Below are 23,939 nucleotides of genomic sequence, written 5' to 3'. Positions count from 1 at the left end.
GTTGCTGTGGCTCTGGCGTAGGCCGGTGGCTACAGCTCCAATTCAACCCCTAGCCTGGGAACCTCCATATGCCGCGGGAGCAGCCCAAGAAATAGCAACAACAACAACAACAACAAAAAAGACAAAAGACAAAAAAACAAAACAAAACAAAACAAAACAAAAAAGAACTCGGATGCTTCAAGCTTCCTTACGAGCACAGATTCTGTTCAAGCTCGGTGGCCAGGCTTTGCACGCACGCAAGTCTAGACCTCTGACCTCTCACCCTGAGTGACGCAGCATCGTAAGGAGAATGTGGTACAACGGGGGCTGGGTCAGTCTTGCCGTTTCTTTATAAAGAAGGCGACCTGCACTGCAGAAGCAGTCATCTTTGCAGGGGCTCTGGGTCTCTGCAACTGGGGAATCTCCTCTGCACCCTCACATGGCATCCCTTTCAGCGTAGGATCTAGACCCCCACAGAAGCCATGCTTCCGAGTACAAGACTATAGAACCAAGGTCAGGACAGTTATTGGGGATGAGAGTTGGGTTTTCTTTCTTTCTTTTTTTTTTTGTCTTTTTAGGGCTGCACCTGCGGCATATGGAGGTTTCCAGGCTAGGGGTCCAATCGGAGCTGTTGCTGCCGGCCTCCACCACAGCCACAGCAATGCAGGATCTGAGCCGAGGCTTTGACCTATACCACAGCTCACGGCAACACCAGATCCTTAACCCACTGGGCAAGGCCAGGGATCGAACCTGCAACCTCACAGTACCTACTTGGATGCATTTCCGCTGTGCCACGACGGAAACTCCAGAGTTGGGTTTTCTCAATGTCATATTCAAAATCTGCTTTGCAGCCAGGCTCAAGTTTAGGGAGGTGTGAGGTTGCTATAGATTTCTCCCCTGCTCTCAATGAGCCATCAAAGTTTTGGTATGTGTAGTGGTGGAGGTTCCAGCCGGAAACTGGAGGTGTGGTCAAACCAAGTTCACATGCCCGAGTCACAGTGAGGCCCAACAAACTGAAATGGCATTTGAAGCAGAGAAAGTTTATTGCAGGGCCGAGCAAGAATGGGTGGCTTGTGTTCAAAAAGACCCCACCTCCCAGATGGTTTTGGGGGAAGAGGTGGGTTGTTTTGTTTTTTTGTTTTATTTTAATGGCCACACCCATGCATCTGGAAGTTCCCAGGCCAGGGACTGAATCCAAACTGAAGCTGCAGCAATGCTGAATCCTTGAACCCACTGCGCCAGGCTGGAGAGCGAACCTGCACCTCCACAGCAACCCGTTGCTGCAGTTGGATTCTTACCACAGTGGGAACTCCTGGGGAAGAGATTTAATGGGGGGGTGTCTGCAGAGTGTGTGACGTTCCTCTGATTGGCTGGTGGGGAGGTGACAGGGTGCTGGTCCAAGAATCTCTGTCGTCAGCCTTCTGGTTCCAGGTGGTCTGGGGTCCCCGTGCTTGTGCTCAGCCTGAGGTCACCATCCTCCCCCTGGGAGGTGGGGGAGGAGAAGTTCCTGTAGAAGAGCTCAGAGATGTGTGTCAGATCAGATTGTCCTGCCCAGGCCCCAGGGAGGGTGGGGGGGACCAGGCCAGGTCCAGCCTGGCCCCACATGGCACTGTTGCTTCCTGACCGCCTGGCCTCAGTTTCTGCATCCCTCACTCCTCCAGTCAGAAACTGTTTGAACTGCCCTTTGGATCTCAGGGAAGGTCCAGGAGGCAGAAACCTTCTTCCAACAAACAAAAGATGGGGGAGCCCAGGAAAGGCTTCTGTACCTGGGAGGACCCCCCAGGGTCCTGCCTGGTTTCAATCCCCCCCCTTTTCTTTGACACGCTTCAATTTTTTTTTAGGTTAAATTCTTTTAGAGGGATTTTTTTTTATAGTGGATTTACAATGTTCTGTCAATTTCTGCTGTACAGCAAAGTGACCCAGTTACAATATATATGTGTACACACACACACACACACACACACACACACACACACACACACACACACATTCTTTTCCTCACATTATCCTCCATCATGTTCCATCACAAGTGATTAGATATAGTTCCCTGTTCTCAACAGCAGGACCTCGAGGGGAACAGGTGTTGGATAAGAAAAGGAACAGCGTTTTGGATGGAGGGGTGAATCATAGATTCAGCAGAGGGACCGGGTTTTGGAGATTCAGCTCCAGTGATGCACTCAAATTGCATGACTTGAAGTGAGAGACTAATTTACCAAAAAGGACAGACAAGGTGTAGGGAACTCACCAGGGAGAAGTCTGTGCCCTGGGGCTGGTGATGGAGACAGTTACCACCTCGAGGGTTGAAGGGCCAGGACAGGGAGCAGTTAGAGAACAGAGGGGTTGAATCAAGGGGTGCAGCCATGGAGAGAGCCTGGGCAGTAAATACCCAGTTAGTACCCTCTCCTACCTCCCTCTCTGCTGATGCTCCCCATTGACCAAACCCACCCGGGAACCAGATCAGCCTCTCTTCCTGCCTGAGCACAGAGCACAGGTGGAGCCTGGCACTGTCCAGGTTAATGGAAGGCTGCCTGGATTATTTCATCTTACTCTGTCTTTTAGGGCAACGCACTTGGTGTAGACCTGAATCTGACAGCATCATAAACTTGTAGCCACATGGTATGATTAGTGATATGATTAAAAAAAAAAAAAAAAAAACCCACCACCACCACCCAGAGCCTAATGAAACGCCAGCTGTGCGGTACCAGTACAGGAATCAGGTGAAGAGGACATACCTGCACTTTACCTGGTAGATTTTCTCCAGGTTGCTTCAAGAGCTCCTTGTGACGTGCCATGGCTCAGCGGTAATGCACCTGACTAGTATCCATGAGGTTGTGGGTTCGATCCCTGGCCTCGCTCAGTGGGTTAAGGATCTGGCATTGACGTGAGCTGTGGCATAGATTTCAGAGGCGGCTCGGATCTGCTATGGCTGTGGCTGTGGCCGGCAGGTGCAGCTCTCATTCGACCCTTAGCCTGGGAACCTCCACATGCCAGGTGCATCCCTAAAAAGACCAAAAAGAAAAAAGAAAAAAAGAAAAAGAAAGAAAAAAAAAGGCTCCTTGAAGAATCACCAAATCTCTAGAGGGACTGGACATTTACATCATTTCTCCTGGGTCCCAGATGATAAATGAATTCTGCCAAAGGAAACAAAACATTGACTTCATCGTTTAAAGATGGAAGAGAAATGGTTACCGAGTTCATCCCAAGGCAGCCCATTCAGCCCCCAAATGAGCCCCACTGCCATTGGGCTTTGCCTTGACTCTAACTCAGTTTTCCAAGGCTTCCGACTCAATGTGCAAACCTGTTTTGTTTGGTTCTCGTGGTGTTTGATGTGGTTAATGTGTGAAGTTTAGTTTTCCTTTTTGGCTAACTGTGAATCATTTCCTGATTTCAAAAATGTTAGAATATTTGCTGTGAACTCTCAATTCTATCTTCTCTTCAGAAAGGTGAAAATTTGACAATATCAGATTTTTATTCCCACTTAGAATTAAAGAAAAAAAACGGCGGGGTGAGGAATGGGTTTCCCTCTTTAGTTGGTGTCGCCCAGCTGCTCCCTGTCCTCACGCCTGAGCTGCATTGCCAGCTGTGTGAGTTTTCAGTCTCTATAAACTCCCCACAGAGGGGCATCATTTCAACCCACTTTCTTTTTCTTTGTCTGCTTTTTAGGGCCACACCTGCGGCATATGGAGGTTCCCAGGCTAGGGGTTGAATCAGAGCTGTAGCTGCTGTCCTACGCCACAGCCACAGCAACATGGGATCTGAGCCGTGTCTGCCACCTGCACCAGCCCACAGCAACGCCGGATCCTTAACCCACTGAGTGAGGCCAGGGATTGAACCTGCGTCCTCATGGATGCTCATCAGATTTGTTTCCACTGAGCCATGACGGGAACTCCTGCATCGTCTGTTTAAAACAAGGAAGAATGTGAAGAGCCTTCAAAAGCAAGTAAGAACATAAATCGGATATTGGGGAGTTCCCGTCGTGGCGCAGTGGTTAACGAACCTAAGTAGGAACCATGAGGTCTCAGGTTCGATCCCTGGCCTTGCTCAGTGGGTTGAGGATCCGGCATTGCCGTGAGCTGGGGTGTAGGTCACAGACGCGGCTCGGATCCCGCGTTGCTGTGGCTCTGGCGTAGGCCGGCGGCTGCAGCTCTGATTTGACCCCTAGCCTGGGAACCTCCATATGCTGCGGGAGCGGCCCTAGAAAAGGCAAAAAGACAATCAATCAATAAATCGGATATTGGGCAGAGGGCACGCTATCAGGCATTCTCTGTGGGAGGACCTGAAGCTTGAGTATTCAGGCTTCTGTGGACTGGGGCTGGTGTCTCTTCAATAAGGCGGTGGAATCCTCTTTCTTGGAGTGGAAAGCATGTGAGTGCCCAGCGTATAAGGCAGGTGAAAGCCGAGGGGCTTCCTGTGAGATGGCATTGAGGGGAGGGTCCAGGGCCGCCTCTCTTACCGCCTCCCCATCTCTGTTTGATGATAGGCTCGTCCCCACGGCACCTCTGTGGTGCCCTGAAGGGCAGAGATGCTGTCCCAGTCTACTGACCTGTTTGCAGCACTAGGGAACTGTGTCCAATTAATCTGATTGTCCGTAATTACCACGCAGATGATGATTTTTTCTTATACTCCCTCCTCAGCATGTGTCTGGCTGGACACCACGTGGGCTGTGACAAGTATGTAAACACTCATGTGTCATGTCGCAGTCAGATTTTGACGACTTGCCCTTGACATCCCCAGGACTTTTCTGATTTTCTGAACTGGGAACTGTGTGTGGAAGATGCTGGCATGTCTGCATTTCCCAGTCCAGAAAATCTGTGGGAGCAGCATTTTATGGAAAGAACTTATCCTGTATCATCAGAACGTCTCATCGATCCCAGGCGGTCTTAGACCTCTGCTCAGGGAGCGTGGCAGAATTCTTCACGTGAAGGAGGACGTCCAGGAATCATCGGTCATTCATTCGTTAGCGGCACACGCTGAATGGTCCTCTTTGTCTTTGCTCCTTAGAGTTGGTGACGAGCATCCTGCCCGCACTGCCTTCCGGTCATGACTCGACTCCCCCTCCCAATGTGTTTCCACCACAGGGCCTTTGGACATGCTTGTCTAACTGCCTGGAATGCTCCTTCACGGCCCATCTGCAAACTGATCAAGTGTACTTCTTCCTCTATCTCAGTTCAAAGCTCACGTGTGCCAATGAGCTTTCTGTCCTCTTAGACCAGGTCAAACTCTTCCCCGTTGAAAAATCTCAGAGCAACTTGTAACTATTTACTTATTCCTACAGTCATGTGTTTGCTTACATCTAGAGTGGGACAGTACCAGGGTTTCATTTAAGGTAATGATATTTGCATCTTATGATGTGTTAATTTAAATGAAGAACTTTCCTATTTTAAGCAAAAAATAGTGCTGCTGGTGCAAATATGGCAAAAACCATGACGGTGGCACATGAATGTCTGAGGTTTGGGAAACAGTGCCCTATGTCAAGTCACATACAAAAAGGGACTCAGAACCCCCAAGTCCTTCCCCACTTCTTTGCCTCCGTAGTTACTTAGGCTTAGAAATTTCCCTTCCAACATGAGGGATCTATAGCTCTTAAACCATTGCCACCTGCCGTGTCCTTTATATGTTTCTTTTTCATCCTAGGTTAGTAGGCTGATCAGCTACTAAGAACTAAGGGAGTCGGGTGGCTCCTGTGGCGGCTTAGCGGTAACAACACCCCCTAGTATCATGAGGACCTGGGGTCAATCCTTGGCTCTGCTCAGTGGGGTAAGGATCTGGTGTGACCATGGGCTGCCGTGTAAGTCACAGACGTGGTTCAGATCTGGCATTGCTGTGGCTGTGGCATAGGCTGGCAGCTGCAGCTCTGATTAGACCCCTAGCCCGGGAATGTCCATATGTCTGCTGCAGGTGCAGCCCTTAAAAAAACAACAATTAAGGGAGTGGTCCGTGGGAAAGATAGATTTAGATGCAGGCATCAGAGGACGTGGCCACTATAGAGAGGTACACTAGTTATCAGGACTCACATTCAGCATCAGTGCACCTCTGCATTTTCGGCTTGTTTTGGTGTCCTATCTTTTCAGAACAGGCAGTTGCCTTTGCCCATGAGTTTGAATGCCAGGCTGAGGCAGGACGACATATGACCGCATACTCTGACCCCATCAGAGAGAAGAGGGTCGCTGCAATCCCTGTCACTCTTCTCTTCATCTTTCCGTGTTTTCAGAGGGGGCTCCACGGCTAGGGCATAATGGGCACTTGAGAAAACAAGACAGTCTCGGGAGTTCCTGCTGTGGCTCCATGGGCTAAGAATCCGACTGCAGCGGCTCAAGTCACTACAGAGGTGTGGATTCGATAGCCTGCCTAGCACAGAATATGGTGTTGCAGCAGCAGTAGCTATGGCTTGGATTCAATCCCTGGCCCCAGAACTTCCAAAAAAGTGCAGCCCTTTAAAAAAAAAAAAAAAGGAGTTGCCATCATGGCTCCATGGAAATGAACCTGACTAGTATCCATGAGGATGCAGGTTCAATCCCTGGCCTTGCTCCCTGGGTTAAGGATTCGGCGTTGCTGTGAGCTGTGGTGATGTAGGTGGCAGATCCCAAGCTGGATTCCAAGTTGCTGTGGCTGTGGTGCAGGCCTGTGGCTACAGCTCTGATTCGACCCCTAGCCTGGGAACTTCCATAGTGCCATGGATGCAGCCCTGCAAAAAGACAAAAAAAAAAAAAAAAAAAAAAAAAAAAAAATAGAAAAAATGAGTTACTCTTTGTGAAGTTCTTAGGAGCATGGCTGGTGTGCTTTAAGCAGCATATTTGTGTTTCCTGCCATCTCAATGTTATTGGAATTGCACATTGACTGATTCGGCCAGAGCAAGTAAAGCAGAAAAAGCCTGGTATTCAGAATCCAGCAGTTGTGAGCTAGGTGCCTATTTCCTGACAGCGTGCACTCCTCTCCCAGCCCCTTCCTGCTCTGCCCTAATGCTGCAAGATCCTGGTCCTTAGCAGGTCCTTTGGATCTGGCCATCGGGGGCACCCTGGCTAAAAATCAGACAGAAGGAGGTCAAGGTATTTGTTCCCCTGACTCCCTCCACGTGAGATTCCTGTGCTGCTCAGGAAGGATCCCTTCTCCCCCAGCACCTGCTCTGAACAGTTTTGTCCTCACCTCTTTTTCCTTGGTCCTTCCTCCGAGGGATAATGATGGCTTCCTTGATACTAGCCTAGGGTTACGGCTCCACACCTGCCCCGCCTTTGTTCCCAGTCCTTTTTTAAAATAAAAGGACGTCTCCCTTGAATTACCTCACTTTGAGTGTGCCACGTCTTTTCCCTTGGGATCCAGCCAAGTTCAAATCTAGCCTCTGTTATTCACCAGATCTGGGGCCGTGGCCAAGTTCCTTCTCCTCTCTTAGGCTCGGCATCTTCATCTGCAAAACAGATAAGCCAGGGTCTCAAATTCCAATGTCAGGGACCAGGCAAGTGTCTCCACCCCGTCTGAGACTTTTCCTTAGTTCCTGGTGTGGCCGTGCAAGAAAGCAGGTGTTTTGTTGTGTCAAGAGAGTCCAGAAGTCTAGCTTTTGGGTGAAGTCTCCGAGATTTTGAAACATTGGCAATGAAGGAACATGTTGATTTTGGACTCTCGGGCAGAACACATGTGGGTGAAGAGTTTATTGAGATGACAGAAGTTAGGAACGTCAACTCTAGAGCTGACCGCCTGGCTTTGCTTGAAGCCTCGACCTGCCGCTTACCAGCTGGGGGACCTCGGGCATTTACTTACTGTCTCTGAGCCTCTGTTTCCTTTTCTGAAAAACGGGGATAATGCTGTGTCTGGTACATAGAAAGCCCTACGTAAGCGTTGGTAAGTAAAAATGAATGCTGCGTGATCTAGCGCTTGGCATATCGGAAATTGCAGGATGTGGGGGGCTGGAAGAAATGCATGTCCAGAAGGTTTTAACTATGCGAATATGAACAATATTCCTCCAGCTTCTTGTGTGTTATTAACACGAACTCTCAAAATAATGGACACTTTTAATTTTATTTCTCCCTCTCGAACGGTCTCTCTTATGCCACTTGCCTTGAGATAGTTCCTGACTTCAGAGGTTCTCACTGGGCTAAGGGATTCTCAGCCCTCAGATTGTTGGAATAAGCTTTATTGACTTGCCGAACCTTAGAGTGCTTTTTATTGACATGCGGTGTAAATCATTCCATCTGACATTTGAATGTCCTTTCTGAGAAACGTGTTAGACCTTACATGGGTCCTGAGCGCCTGTTGGCAGGTGCCTTCTTTAGTCAAGCGTGCAGCGGCTTGCAGGAAGACACCCCCCACACAGCCTTGTTTTAAACGAAAATTGGACAAAGGAAAGGGCCACAAAATTCTGCTTTGTTGAAAAAAATTCTTCTGAACCATGAGCACGTTGTGCCTTTTTACGGGAGCGTCGCCATTTCTTCCGTCTTCAGAAACTATACAAAGCCAAGAGGCTGTTTCTTAATAATCGATCCACGTGAGTGGGACAGAGAGTCATAGGCAGGTTTGCCTTGCCGAGGGAATCACGAGACTTTGAGTTCAGAAACTTTTTGTTTCAGTTTATTTTCGAAAAGGGGGAGGAAACACAGCCCGGAGCTGAAAATTTCTAATACAATAGCCATTTAAGGAACCGTCATGCCTTCCAGGAATTCAGCTTCTTGGATAATGTTCCATAGGCCCATCTGGACACTCGCTCCCTTCCTCCGTTCTTCTGCCAATGTTTAGTGAGCATCTGCTATGGGCCAGGCACCTGCTAGTGCCGGCATCACACTGACAAAGCTGACAGTGTCCCCGCTCCTGAGAAGTCCAAGACCTACTTGGGAAGATATAAAATCGATAGTGACAAGACAAGGCATTAAATGTTACAACCGAGCTGGAGTCTTCAGCTCTGGCACTGTTGACATTTGGGGCTGGATGCTGGTTCTTGGTTGGTTGTGCCTGTGCCTGGGAGATGTTGAACAGGCTCCACGCAGTCAATACCAGAAGAATCCCCCCTCCAGTGATGACAACTGAAAAATGTCACCAGACATTGCCAAACATCCCCTGGGGAACAACACTGCCTTGGCGGAGAATTGCTGTTAGAGTTACAGGATTTCTTGGGAAAGGAGCTACTGATTCAGCCTGGAGATGTGGGGTAGGCTTTTCCAAAGGTTGATGGCATTGAGCTGGGTCTTGAGACACAACTATGGCTGAATGGGCGGCGAGGTGGAAGTTGGGTGCTCCAGGCAAAGGGGATGCAGTCGTGTGACAGAGACTATTTCAAGAGCAATGCGTGGTTCTTTGGGGGTAAAATTCGACTACACAGCAGATTAGGCTAGAAGGGCAGACATGGGGCCCATTCCTGAAGAGTCTTATATGCCGAGCAAAGATGCTTGTACTTTAGCCTAATGGGGAATCGAGATTATTAATGAGATAAGTGATGTGTTGATATTTGCATTGCATTACTGATCCAATTATTTGATGGTTCAGTACCTGGTAATAGCACCCCTGCTTCCTTTGGGGGAATCACCTGTCCACCATTCATTCTGAGTCTGAGTGGTTTAGAGGACATTGACCCCACGCTGAGATTCCACAGATCTGGCTAGCCAGACCTCTGCATCCACCTGGTCCCAGGACTGGTTCAGTGAGGGGCGAGCGATCCACCCAGATCAGTGGGGGCACACGCTAGGAATTTTTTTAAAATTTATTTATTTTTTGCCATTTCTTGGGCCGTTCCCGCGGCATATGGAGGTTCCCAGGCTAGGGGTCGAATTGGAACTGTAGCTGCCGGTCTACGCCAGAGCCACAGCAATGCGGGATCCGAGCCAAGTCTGCAACCACAGCTCACGACAATGCCGGATCCTTAACCCACTGAGCAAGGCCAGGGATCGAACCTGCAACCTCATGGTTCCTAGTTGGATTTGTTAACCACTGCACCACGACGGGAACTCTATACTCTAGGAATTTTTAATACAACTACTGAGGGGGAAAAGATACTCTTTTCTGCTGGGGTTACTAGCTAGTAGAATATTATATTCAAGTCTGGACTTATTGGAGGGCATCTTGACCCAGCAGTTGAAGAGCCTGGCAGAGAGGTTGCCAGCACAGCATCCTTTAAGGAGGGTGGTGTCTAGGCAGAGCAGATAGAAAAAGAGACAATTATGGAGCAGTTCAGAGGCAGCGGCAAGAAGATGGGCAGAAGTGTCGTGTTTCTAAAGCCTAAGAGGGTTGCCAGGAGATTGTCAACACCACACCAGATGTTGAAGAGCGAGCAGCCAAGATCAAGGACTGAACGTGGCCATGGCAATGGGGGTGGCGGGTCATCAATTCCGAAGATGCAAAGACAATAGCATCTCCCAGGGAATGGTATGAAGAGAGGGACCAGATGCCAGTAAGTCATTGGATGATGGAGAAAGGAAGTGATCGGCTGGGATTGGCGGAGTGTTTTCAGAAAGCTTAGCAATCGAGATAGACCCAAACTAATAGTGGGCTAGTTGAGGAGTTGAGAGCGGAGGATTAATGGAAGAGAGCTTTCGTGTATTTACAGCCTGAACGTCTGGTGCCCGAGCAGAGGGAGGGATTCCGTGGTGGAGAAAGCTGGGAGCCAAGCGCTGGGGCAGGGCATTTAGCCCTGGCACTGAGCCGTGTGTTCAGATAAGTGCTTACATTTTGCTTCAACATCTGGCCTGGGCTGTTCTGTTCTGTATGCTCTGCGAACTACTCCAGAAAAATGTGGTTGCTTTTATTGCCAAGTTGCTTAATTGCCTTACGGAATAATGGCAAGCGAGCGAGTCTTGGAGCCTTTGAACACGGAGATGAATGAAAACAAGAGGTAGAGAAATCAAATAGACGGATGGCCTCTTCACTGACAGCCTCTCAAGTTGGTTACCCCTTCTCGTGTCAGTCTCTTAATGCTTGCCGACATCCGCGAAATACTTTCTAAACGAAAAGGAGAGGGGAAAGCGAGAAAACTCTACCTGCTCTCATAAAAGGCACATATGGTGTGAGCTCAACTCCCCGCCCCCACCCTCCCCACTTTGTCCCTTAATAAAAGAACGTCTCTTATACATGTCAGGTCTGGAACATTCTTTGACCGTGATTCGAGGATTGCCACCACTTCATGTGCTCTAAAAAAGACCTACCAGAAAGGGAGAAGGGGACCTCACTCACTTGTCTACATCCCCAAATGCCAATGAATTTGCACCTGGTGGCGCTTTATCCTCACACCTGTGGATCAAGTAGGGCTTTGATGTAAAGAAACTGGTTCAGCAAAGGTTCGACGCCTCCACCCTGTCTGCCTGGGACCAGAACTGCTTCCCGAAGCCTCATTTGTTTATTCTTCCTCATCCATGCCATCCCTGCTTCCTGTTCCTGCATCCTCCTTATGGCTCCAGAGACTCCAGAAAGGCACTTCCTGAGTGGTCTCTTGGGCTTCTTGCAAAATACCTATGGATTTTGCTCTCTTCAGGGTGCATAATCAGTGCTTCTGAATCCTAACAATTACCTCCTTTCTGTGAGTCTGAGAGCTCAGCAAGCAATCGTGTTTTCAAAGAGAAGGGAAATATCCAGGCACAAAAGCCCTCAGATCTTTAAAAAAAATGTCAAACTCCCACCTCCCCCCACCTCCAACCCTCTTCACAAGTCATCTTGCTTCTGGATTAAACCCGTGGTGGTCACATCAGTTACCTGGAACACCTGTGATAGGAATGCACTGTGCGTGTGCGTGACTTAAAAATTGAGGTTCCCAGGTCTCATCCCAGACTTCCCGCATCAGATCTCCAGGCTGGTGCCCAGGATCTGCATTTGAATAAGCGTCACAGACAACTCTGTACGCCACCGTTTGACACCCTCAGGATATTCAGACTCTTGGACAGTGGCGCTTCATAGATGATGAGAGTTATAGGGGCTTCTCACTCCTACAGGACACATCACTGACTGCTCCCAGCCAGCCAGAATGTCCCCTTCTTTCTTGCTGGGGACACGGAGCATCTGGATGATGTTACCACGGCCTTGCCCCCTGCGCCCCCCTCCCTAGGTGTTTACCATTTGGTGCCTGCATTTTGGACTTTGGGCCCCCCACCCCGACCACTTGACTCCACTCTACCCATGCCCAAGAAAGGCTGGAGGGGGCGCTGGGTCATCCCTCTGCTCCCCATGCACAACTAACCCTGAACCAATGACCAGTGGAAATCCGTGTGCAAGTACTCATGCTTCCTGGCCCCCTTGAGGGGGAGGATAACTAGAGGGAGCATGTGCTGCCCTGGCTTCCAGAATTTTCCAGTAGAATTTGTCTCCAGTTCATTAACCTCATTGATAATCATGTCTCGTTAGCTCCTTCCTTTCTCCGCTTTCATCCTCACGCCCTTGCTGTTGTTTCCAAGGTTCAGCTCCCACATGCATAGTGCACTCAGATATTGGTCTCAGGGTCTGCCTCTGGGGGAACACAACAAAGTGTCTATAGATCAGTACAACAGGCCCGTTGGGACCAAGCCTACAGAGAGGCGTGGAACCGTGGTCCATGAAGACAGTTCGCATTTGACCAGATGCCCAAAGCATATTCCTTAGCCATGTATATTCCAGAATCTCAGATTTGAGCCATTCACCCATATTAACCCGTATTTCCTCACATTAGCCACTATATATATATATATCTTTTTAATTTTTTATTATGATCTATTTACAATGCTCTGTCAATTTCTGTTGTACAGCAAGGTGACCCCGTCATACATATGTATACATTCTTTTTCTCACATTTTCCTCCGTCATGTTCCATTACAAGGGACTAGATATATAGTTCCCTGTGCTACACATCAGGATCTCATTGCTCATCCCTTCCAAATGTAAGAATTTTCATCCATTAACCCCAGATTCCCAATCCATCCCACTCCCGCCCTCCCCCCCGCAAACACAAGTCTGTCCTGCATATCCATCATCTTTTCTGTTTTGTCGACAGATCCTTTGTGTCATATTTTAGACTTCACAATAAGTGATTTCGTATGGTCTCTTTCTCTTTCTGACCTACTTCACACAGTAAGAGAGTCTCTAGTTTCATCCATGCTGCTGCAAATGGCTTATTTTGTCCTTTTTTATGGCTAAGTAGTATTTCATTGTATATATGTACCATATCTTCCTAATCCATTCATCCATCCATGGGCATTTAGGTTATTTTCTTTTCTTTTTTATTTATTTTTTGTCTTTTCTAGGGCCACACCCACAGCATATGGAGGTTCTCAGGCTAGGGGTCTAATCAGAGCTGTGGCCACCGGCCTATGCCAGAGCCACACCAACGCGGGATCCGAGCTGCGTCTGCAACCTACACCACAGATCACAGCAATGCCGGATCCTTAACCCACTGAGCAAGGCCAGGGATCGAACCCTCAACATCATGGTTCCTAGTCAGATTCGTTAACCACTGAGCCATGACGGGAACTCCCACTTAGGTTATTTTCATGTCTTGGCTATAATGAGTAGTGCTTCAACGAACATATGGGTGGTTGTATCTTTTTCAATAGAAACTTCGTCTGGACCTACGCCCAGGAGTGGGATTTCTGGGTTATATGGTAGGTCTATATTTAGTTTTCTGAGGTATTTCCATACTGTTTTCCATAGCGGTATACCAATCTACATTCCTACCAACAGTGCGGGAGGGTTCCCTTTTCTCCACACCCTTTCCAGCATTTGTTGTTTGTTGACTTGTTAATGATGGCCATTCTGACTGGTGTGAAGTTGTACCTCACTGTAGTTTTGATTTGAATTTCTCTAATAATTAGTGATGTTGAGCTGGCCATCTATATGTTTGCTTTGGGGAAATGTCTATTTAGATCTTCTGCCCATATTTCAATTGGGTTGTTTGTTTTTTTGTTCTTGAGTTCTATGGGTTGTTTGTATATTTTGGAGATCAAACCTTTGTCGGTTGAGTCATTCGCAAAAATTTTCTTCCATTCCGTGGGATTTTTTTTTTTTTAAATGATTTCCTTTGCTGTGCTGAAGCCTTTGAGTTTAATTAGGAACCACTATATAGTTTTGAAAGAGATCCCCCATGATTTTTTTTTTTATTTTAGAGGTTTATGCCTCTTAAGTGAAGTATGAGGAATAAATAGAAATAGTAAGTGTATAAATGGAGAGCACAGTAATGCATACTTTGACCATGATTTACTGCTCAGAGCATCTGTAATCCACCAGTAACCGCTGCAAATGCATATTCTTGCTTGTAAGGTTGCATATTTCATCCTAATGGCTTAAATATCTTTACTTATCCATTTGTAATAAAATGACGAGGACTTAAAGTAAGTGCATTTGAAAGAAATCGATTGTCAATACTCTGACTGCTCATACATGGAACATTTTTCCCCCTGAGGTGTTAGTACATTAGAGCAAAACTATTTATGTTCTGATTATAAATTCATTAACTATTTACACCTCGTTGACTTACAACTTATTTTTTTCTTGAGATGACTCACTCTCAACCTTCATGGTTGAGTTTAGTGAAGTTACTCAAAGCAGATCTTATTTTTTAAAATACTTTTAGTAGGACTTTAGAATGCACGTGCAATTTTTTTTTTTTTTTTTTTTTTTGTCTCTTGGGCCTTTGAACTCTCTATACCTAAAGAGAGGTTTTGAGGTGCAGTAAAGGATGCCATAGCCCTGAACTCAGACTTTCAAGAACTTAAAAATAGAGGCGTTCCCTGGTGGCTCAGCAGGTTAAGGATCCAGCATTGTCACTGCTGCGGCATGGGTTCCAACCCTGGCCCGGGAACTTCTGCAAGTCACAGGCATGGCAGAAGGAGAGGGAGAAGGAGAAAATTTATTTAATTTAAATATGAGATTATGAGCTCATTAGGTTTAGAAGCTTTGAAAATTTGCTTTTTTCTTTTTTCTCTGAGCCTCACTTTCTGTATCTGGAAATGGAAATAATAATACTACCTGCCTTATAGGACTTCTTTGAGGTGAGATGTCATACCTGAGGCTTGGCATAGAGAAAATCCTCAAAATAGTTTTTTTTTTTTTTTTTAATCCTCTTTCCTCTTTTTCGGCTTCAAGTGTTTTTTTTTTGGTTTTTTTTTGTTTTTGTTTTTTTTTTTGTCTTTTGTCTTTTTTGTTGTTGTTGTTGTTGTTGTTGCTATTTCTTGGGCCGCTCCCGCGGCATATAGAGGTTCCCAGGCTAGGGGTTGAATCGGAGCTGTAGCCACCGGCCTACGCCAGAGCCACAGCAACGTGGGATCCAAGCCGCGTCTGCAACCTACACCACAGCTCACGGCAACGCCGGATCGTTAACCCACTGAGCAAGGGCAGGGACCGAACCCGCAACCTCATGGTTCCTAGTCGGATTCGTTAACCACTGCGCCACGACGGGAACTCCCGGCTTCAAGTCTTAAGCAAGTATATAATTACTTCTTCTTATTACCTTATCTATCAGGAGAATAAGACTGGCACCTAACTTCCAATTCAGCATTCAACTGTGAGTGTGCTTGGCAAATACTTTTTGAGAAGAACCACGCAGACGCAAGCCTTACTGTTACCTTTCCAACCTGGGAGAAAGGGAGGTTGTGGTAAAGTTGTCTTGCTAGGTTATCATGGGTTGCGATGATCTCATTCTCTTTCTTCTTTGGGGGCCATCTGTGTGTTGGCTGGAATGCTCCGCCAATAGGAAGCACCCAGAGGAACGCGCTCAAATATCTGGAAGTGCAGAAAGCAGCAGAATTGCCAAGGGCACCCTGCGTTTCTCAGTGGTGACCCTGCTGTCGAGCTGCTGTGTAGAAGCCACCGTTCGCTTTGAGAGTTGCTGTGCCAGGCACGATGCCGAGGGACCCCTCGTTTATCATACCATTAAATTCTCATGACAACCTCGGCTCAGAGGAGGCATTGCTGAGCTGGGTCTGCATTCTAAACCAACTACAGTACAAGCCTGGTGACTGTGAGCAAGTACCTTCACTTCTCTGGACCGCAGTTTCTTCCTCTGCAAAATGAGGGTAATAATGGCATCTGGTCCATGGCACTGTCTGAGACCTCGGTGAGAATGTAAGTGAAGATACAGTCATGATGCCTGGCCCACGGTAAACCCGGATAAATGCTACCTGTTGTTACGCCATGACTAGCAGTAGCACTAGTTCTACTAGTATTATCAGCTTATTGATGAGGATGTATTCATAGCAACTGTTATTACACTAATTATGTCATCATCCTTATCGTCCTCATCCCTATTCTACAAGTAGGAAGCGGAGGGTTAGTGATGTGGAAGATGTTGATTGGTTTACATTGCTCTTAAGTGGCAGATTCATATGATGAAATCAGACTATCTTACTCCAGAGCTTTAGCCACTTACTTCTTTTTTTTTTAATTTTTTATTACTCAAATGAATTTATCACATCTGTAGTTGTACAATGATTGTAACAATCTGATTTCACAGGATTTCCATCCCACAGCCCAGGCACATCCCCCCACCCCCCAACTGTCTCCTTCAGAGACCATATGTTTTCAATGTCTGTGAGTCAGCATCTGTTCTGCAAAGAAGTTCCGTCTGTCCTTTTTTTCAGATTCCACATGTCAGTGAAAGCATTGGATGTTGGTGTCTCATTGTACAGCTGACTTCACTTAGCATGATAGTTTCTAGGTCCATCCATGTTGCAAAAAATGCTGGTATTTCATTCTTTTTGATGGCTGAGTAATATTCCATTGTGTATATGTACTGCATCTTCTGGATCCGATGAACATTTAGGTTGTGTCCATGTCTTGGCTATTGTAAATAGTGTTGCAATGAACGTTGGAGTACATGTGTCTTTGCGAGTCGTGGTTTTCTCTGGGTAGATGCCCAGGAGTGGGATTGCTGGATCAAATGGTAGCCACTTATTTCTTAAGGATGTATTTTTTAAACATGTATAAAAGTTTATTTCTTAAAGATATACTGAATGGCATATAAACTAGTTTGCCCTCAACCAAAAACATAGCTTCGTCTCTACTCATGATTGGCCAAGTATTAGGGGTTCTTTGTTCACTTAACTCTGACCACACTCCAAAATATTTGTTTCCAAATGCTTTTTATATAAGCAGGCTCCCTTTGTTTGGTGTTGCAGATTGCTGAGCTTCCCTTTTTTTGTTTTTGTATATTCCAAAAATAATGGACTATGAATCCCTACTTTCATGATCATCCCTCACTGACAGGATTGTGAGCCTACCTGCATGAAGTATGAGCCCTAAGATATGGAATAACAAGATACATCATAATTTATGCCTCAAGAGCCCAGCCCTGCCGTAAAACAGGCTTAGTTTTGAGTCCTGGCCTAACCATTCACCAACTCTGTGAATTTGGCCAAGTCACTGAACCTCTTCCTCCTCTTAAGCTTTGGTTTTCTCATCTATATACAGGAAACCATAGTAGTACTTATACCTAGAGTTGTACTGTGAGGATTAACTAAAGAGCTTACAGAGTAGATGCCACATGCTGCTTATTTTTATTGCCATCCTTATCATTGCAGTTGATCAAAATGTAATTTTTATGATCGTTACTGTATCGCCATCATTATTTGGGGGATGTAGGCAGGGGAGGAAGGGGGATGAGCCCAAGGAGATGTGGGTACATCATCATGTTTACTATTTCAAAGACTTTTTTTTTAAAATAGAGTGTAAGTTTTTATCTTTTCAGAAGAAAGGAACTCAACCCTGGACACTGGATAGCTCATTCTCAGAATTAGATGCCTTGGTTAATATCAAGGCCCCTGAACTACATGATAGATGGTGAGTTAGTTCAACCAATCAATGAGTATATATTGAATACATGCTATGTGCCTGATGACTGAAGGGGGGATAGAGAATATAAGGTGCAATCCATTCCCCTGTGGTCCTCAGACTATTTTAATTAGTTTGTTAGTTGACCCAGACTGTGATAAAGCTTTCAGGTAAGAGTGAAGACTGAGAACTGGAGGGTCTTACATAATATTAGAATTGTGTGAAGCATTACAGTGAATCAGCATCATTCGTAACTAAATTTGAGCTCTACCTCCCCTCTTCAGTGACTGCTACGGAAAGCTATCCTTTGGGAAGAGAAATGGAAGAATGCTTGGTTGTTGCAGTTGTTTGTTTTTTGTTTTGTTTTTTTTTTCATGCTTCTCCTATCCTGTCTAATATACCACGGATCATCGCTGAAAGTCCTAGAGTACTTTGGTGTGACTGTTGCATCCCCAGAATTTGCTAGATGTTTACACTGACCATCTGGAAAAGTTCTTAAACAAATATACAAAATAATATGGAGAAAAAAAATGATCATTGAAACATCAGTGAAGGCAGATGGTGATGGTGGGTCCTGACAAGCCTTAGATCATCCCATCCAAAGCTGCCTTGGCATAAAGCAAGCACATCTTTTGTTTCCATCCAGGGCCCTTTCAGTTCTTCTCGGGTTATGCCTTCAGTTTCATTGTTCACTGTCTTGCTTCCTACATCCCCTTCCGGACCCTTGCACTCAGCATGATTGTAAGAGTGAAAGGATTTGCTACTCCTTGAAGGAGCTAGACTGTTTGGCTTTGGTCTCATAACCTGTGTTCTCCTCCAGGAGGGTTCTCCACCCAGCTCTCTGGGTAATTCCTTCTAACCTTCGTGTTTAGAAGGGCTCTCCTCTAGAAAGTGATGCTGACCTTCTGCTTTCACTCATGTCTGGCTCTGGGAGCCCATTAAGTACTGGCCAAAATCCTCCAAAACCTTTGAGATTATTTATGTGTGTGCCTATTTGTCATATTAGACTACAAGCCTCTCCTTTTTGAAAATGTATTGAAGTCTGATTGATTTATAATGTTGTGTTAATTTCTGCTCTATAGCAAGAGGACTAAGTTATAAACATATAATATTTTCTTCATATTCCTTTCCATTATGGTTTATCATAGGATATTGAATATAGTTCCCTGTGCTTTACGATAGGACTTGATCTATTCTGTATATAATCGTTTTGATCTGCTAATCCCAAACTCCCAATCTGTCCTCTCTACTCTCCGGTAACCACAGGTCTGTTCTCTGTGTCTGTGAGTCTGTTTCTGTTTCACAGACAAAACCATTTATGGCATAGTTTAGATTTCGCCATACAGGTGATGTCATATGGTATTTGTCTCTTTCTGACTGACTTAGTATGAGAGTCTCTGTGTATCCGTGTTGCTGCAAATGGTGTTATTTGCTTCTGTTTATGGCTGAGTAGACTGTAAGCTTCTTGAGTTGCAGAGACTGTGTCTAGTTTATAGACTAGATGGTTTACGTGAGAGACTAGCCTCTAGTAAGATACAGGTTTGCTGGTTGACAGAAGGAAGGACTAAATGAGTGGATGAGTGGGTTGGTCTTTCAGACCACCCCAGAGAGGTCAGCCTTTTTAGATAGCAATCCCCACCTTGGAGAAAGAAGGTTCACCAAACATTTATCGAGCTCATTATGGACTCATGCATTGAGAAAAAAGTCCTTGACCTCAAGGACCTTTCAGTCCAATGGAAGAGAACATTTACAATAGGCAGCGACAAAGGATATGATGAAGTTATAGAGAGGTGCTCAAGGAGTTCAAAAGACAGACACTGGCTGTATCTTGTGTGTGGGATGTGGGTTGGCAGGGAGAAAGGGAGTCCAAATGGAAATCTGAAAGGTAAGTAGAAGCTGTCCAGGAAAAGAGAGGCTGTAGGTGTATTCCAAGTTGGAGGGACAGCGTCTGCAAAGGACTGGAGACCAGCAAGGAAATATCATCTCTGGATCATAGAGTCCATGGAAAATGAGAGCCAGAAAATCCAGGAGTTTGTAACTTTAGACTTTATCTTGGGGGGCAGCGAGGAACGATGAGAAGATCTTAAGTTTGAAAGTGCGATGATGAAATGTACACTCTGGATAGATCTTGAGAATTCTGAGTAGGGTTAACATATGCTCAGCCAAGCATGAGGCTAGAGTATCATTCTTTCCTACCCCTTTAATGGAAGATACCATTTGGACATCTGCTTATGTTACAAATTGCAAAGTATCTTTCACATCCAGTAGGAGGAGCCAAAAGGTCCAGGTTCTTTGCCCCTGGGCGCTCTTTGGCCCTATGAACAACTAGGAGCTGTTTACTTCAGCACCTTTTTTTTTCTTTTTTCTTTTTTCGTCTTTTTTAACATAGAAGTGACTCACTGTGGAGGAATGACAGAAAAACTCTGCCTACAATGCGAAAGGTCATGGCAAAATAGAAACTAATATTTTCCAGATGAGCAGCAGAGTAGCATGCTATATTGATCTTTACTCTCATTTTATTTTAAATTGTAATGAATGTCTCCCCCACTCACATTAAGCTTTCTTAAGCCATGTAGCAACACGGCACCAGTGAGTCATGCCTGACACGCACTGCTAATACACCTAAGCCTATTTCTACTCCGAAATAAATACATCAGAGTCAACTCAGACTGACCTTGATTTTGAGATAGTTAAATATGTTTAATTTCATTTCTAATGGGAAAAAATATATGTTAAAAATAATAAAAGCACCCAGCGATGACCCATTCTAAGGAAACAACAGCCAGTGTTTCTGCCTTGAATGACTGCATTCATTTTTTTTTTCTTTCTGGAATAAAAATGAAGGAGCATGGAGAAACAATTCCTGTTGGTGAATTTGCACAAAACATTATATTTCAACAGAACTTCCCATTAACTGCCATTTATTTCGTCTCTCATTATTGATAATTTGCTTTTAAATTGAGAATACCTCTTTTACAACCCATCTCATCTCCCTGCACGGCTAGACAATTACATTTAAATTCGGTGGTTTTTCCATTGTAAACAGTTTCTGAGGGAAATGATTCTGATGTTACTACCCCAGATTGATAGACTCATCGTGCTCTCACTGAAGGATAAGGGACTAGTATAGTATAACGAAAAAAAAACGTTTACATACAAATATATTATTATCAAAGAGAGTCCTCAGGAAGCATACAGTCAAACCAACCCAAATGGCAAAATCACCTACTGGGGCCCATGGAGAAAGATATCTTTTTGGATTTTGCAAAGGTATTTTCTCTAGTGATGATAAAATGTTGCTTTTTTTTTTTTTAAATTCCAGTTGTAGGTAGAAGCTCTCTTATTTTATTCTAATGTTAGAAGAAATCTTAGCCCGATAGGATTGCAGAGGAATTCTCTCTCCTTTTTTTTTTTTTTTTTTTTTTTGGCTTTGTAGAGCTGCAACCTCGGCACATGGAAGTTCCCAGGCTAGGGGTCCAATCTGAGCTACAGCTGCCGGCCTATAGCAATGCAGGATCTGAGCCGAGTCTGCCATCTATACCACAGCTCACGGCAACACCATATCCTTAACCCACTGAGACCAGGAATCGAACCCACAATCTCATGGTTCCTTCATGGGATTCGTTTCTGCTGCGCCATGACGGGAACTCCTGCAGAGGAATTCTTAAAAGTCTTTAGACACTCAGGACATACACCAGATACAAAGCAATACCTGTTACATGGTCCCTACTTTTTGAAATCTGACAGTTTTACTTAGAGGGAGGAGCTCTGGGGCAAATTCAAAAGTAATCAAAGGACAGGGTAGGAAAATGAACATAAGACAGGTGCTCAAGCTAGAATCTGGACCCCTCCAACAGCACCCCCCCTCACCGCTTCAAGGCAGTGTGGGTGCAGTGGTACACCCCATGAAATTAGGTATGGCCCAGGAATCCTGGTTTCTTGCCAGCTGTGTGATCTTGAGCAAATGAGAACTCTCTGGACCTCAAATTTCCCTATGCAACACAATCACCTAAAATGTTTATTAAATAAAATAAACAGCTGAGTTTCCCGCTCAGTGAGTCCAGGATGGGGCTCAAAAAAGAAGAAGCATTGCTGCTTTAACCTTAGCATCTGTTTGCTTTTTTTGTCTACCTGTCTTTTTCTTCCTTCCGGCCACACCCCATGGCATAAGGAAGTTCCCTGGCTAGGGGTGGAATGGGAGCTGCAGCGGCTAAACGGCACCACAGCCACACCGGATCCTTGCCAGGGATTCATCCATCCTCAAGGATACTAGTCGGATTTGTTACCTCTGAGCCTCAAGGGAGACTCCTCAAGCCTCTGTTTGCAGATCTGTGAACTGGACATACCTGCTGTACCTACTTCATTTAGTTGTTGAGAAAGTTCAGTGTCGATACTTGAAATGGCATCTGGTGACAGTGGGTGCTAATTGAGTGTCAGGATTTACTGAGGAGTCGGGGCGGGGGTGGGGGTGGGCTTCTGGCTCTAAGACAGCTGCTGAGAGAGCAATCTCTAGACCCCTCTGGCGTCAGCACCCGGTACAGGATTAGGAGGCCTGTAAGAAGCCCAGCAGGGTGGCCCAGGCCAGCGCGCACCTGCTCCCTGCAAGGCGTCCGAGGGGGCTTGAATAACTTTTTGCATCTCTGCCAGGGCTTCCAGATTTCCGAGATCAGTTCAGAAGCGGGTCGGGGCAGGAAACGTACACTTTGCGTTTCTCTAGGGGGGTCTGCCCACTCTGAGAGGAAGGGGTGGAGGGGGGCGCTGGTGCTCAAGGAGTGAGTCCGCTTTGGGACAAGGGCTTGGGCGCAATCCCCCGCACTTGCAGCTCTCACGCCTTCCTCCAGGACGCCGAGGCACTGGGTCGGGCGTCCGCCGCCGTCCGCTGGAATCCGGGGCTGCAGGCCCGGCGGCCTCGGCGGTGCCGGCGAGGGGAGGGGGAGGGGGCGCTCCCTCGGGCTCCGGATTATTTTTGGCTCCGCAGCCCCGGCTGCTCGCCGCCTGTCGCGCGCGCTCACACGCACACGCTTTCTCGCTCGCTCCCCCCCCCACAGAGACACGCGCACACACGCACACACATATGCACACATTTTCTCGCTCGCTCTCTCGCCCTCCTTTGTTTATTTTCTAATCCGTGTTTTTGTTTGAAGATCTCCTCTTCACTCTCTCCCGCCCGCGGGCCGGCGCTCCCGCGGGCCAGCTGGGTGCACACCGCTCCCCTCCGTCACCCCAGCCCGCCTCCCGGTCTCCCCGAGCGCGGGGTTTGAAGGTCACCTCCTTTCCAGTCCCTGTGCCAGCCGCGCCGCCACCGCCTCCTCCAGCTGGAGCCCCGGCAGAGGCTGCGCTGCCCTGAAGCGCTTCTCGCGGCCGCGGCGGCGGCGGAGGCGGCGGACGGAGCCCGGGGTCCGCGCCGGGTGGGGAACCCCGAACTCGCGGAGGGGAATCCCTGCCGCTTCACCCCGGCCCCCGGCTGCTCCCACACTGGGGCGGGGGCGCTCTGCCTGCCCGCGCGATCGGCGGAGGCGGCGGCCGTGGCCAGACCCACGCGTGCGCCTCGGGGACAGGAGGAGCAAGGAGCGAACAGGGCACCCCGCACCTGAGGGGACAGCCGCGCGCCCCGCCCCTGCGTCCGGAACGAGCGAACTCCGAGCCTCCCACCAGGCGGAGCGCGGAGGAGCGGGCTGCGCGCCCAGGGACTGAGGAGCCCTGCGCCTCAGACCCCTTGGCAGTGGCCGTCAGGGCCCGGCTGTCCTGACCCGCGCCGCGCCCAGCCGCCCCCGGCCTGCTGCCCAGGCAGGGGCGCCAGGGCGGGGCTGACCTGCCGGCAAAGTTGCGGACGGCGTGGGAGCAGCCGGCACCCCCTTTCGCCACCTCCAGCTCATGGTGAGTGCGGCTGGGACTGCAGAGAGCACAGGGGAGTCGGAGGGTCTGGGGTCGAGCGGAAGGCGACCGGAGCCAGGTGCGCCGGGAGTTCTAGGTAAGTCCAGGCGGAGTCACCGCCTCGGTGCCCCACGGACATGGCCAGAGGGTCCCACAGAGGGAAGGATTAGCTCCTCGAGACTGGCTTCCTATCGGCGCCGGGCTGGGCGCGCTGGACGGGGAACTTTTTCAGTGTGGTTGGGGAGATCTCTCTGCACGTCGTCTGGGGGGCTGAGATCAGGAGCCCCCCCCCCACCCGCGTCCTTCCAGAAGCACCCCCTTCCTCGCCTCAAAGCGCCCCTCAGGAGCTCGCAGGCTGCCCCGTTCGTCCTCCTGGGAGCAAGTCC

The 23,939-nt window shown here is 47.5% G+C and overlaps 1 protein-coding gene across 9 annotated transcripts in view; it reads left to right on the top strand.

Annotated features, from left to right (window-relative positions):
* Nucleotides 1–23,939, top strand: part of RBFOX1 (RNA binding protein, fox-1 homolog 1) — a 2,271,070-nt gene that overhangs the window by 637,249 nt on the left and 1,609,882 nt on the right. Inside the window, exon 1 of one of the 9 annotated variants that reach the window (XM_021088077.1) lies at nucleotides 23,285–23,650. The exons of 6 other annotated variants lie outside the window; for them this stretch is intronic. Coding sequence is in view for 2 of the 3 variants with exons in the window: in XM_021088074.1 (XP_020943733.1) it covers nucleotides 23,554–23,556 (3 nt within the window). In the remaining variant the exon portion in view is untranslated. Of the gene's footprint in view, nucleotides 1–23,284; nucleotides 23,651–23,939 lie in introns of those variants that run through there. 2 more of the 9 variants (XM_021088074.1, XM_021088069.1) reach the window with 2 other exon arrangements.

Source organism: Sus scrofa, chromosome 3, assembly GCF_000003025.6.
Source record: "Sus scrofa isolate TJ Tabasco breed Duroc chromosome 3, Sscrofa11.1, whole genome shotgun sequence".
Lineage (NCBI taxonomy): Eukaryota > Metazoa > Chordata > Mammalia > Artiodactyla > Suidae > Sus > Sus scrofa.
This window is presented reverse-complemented; position numbering and strand designations above follow the sequence as displayed.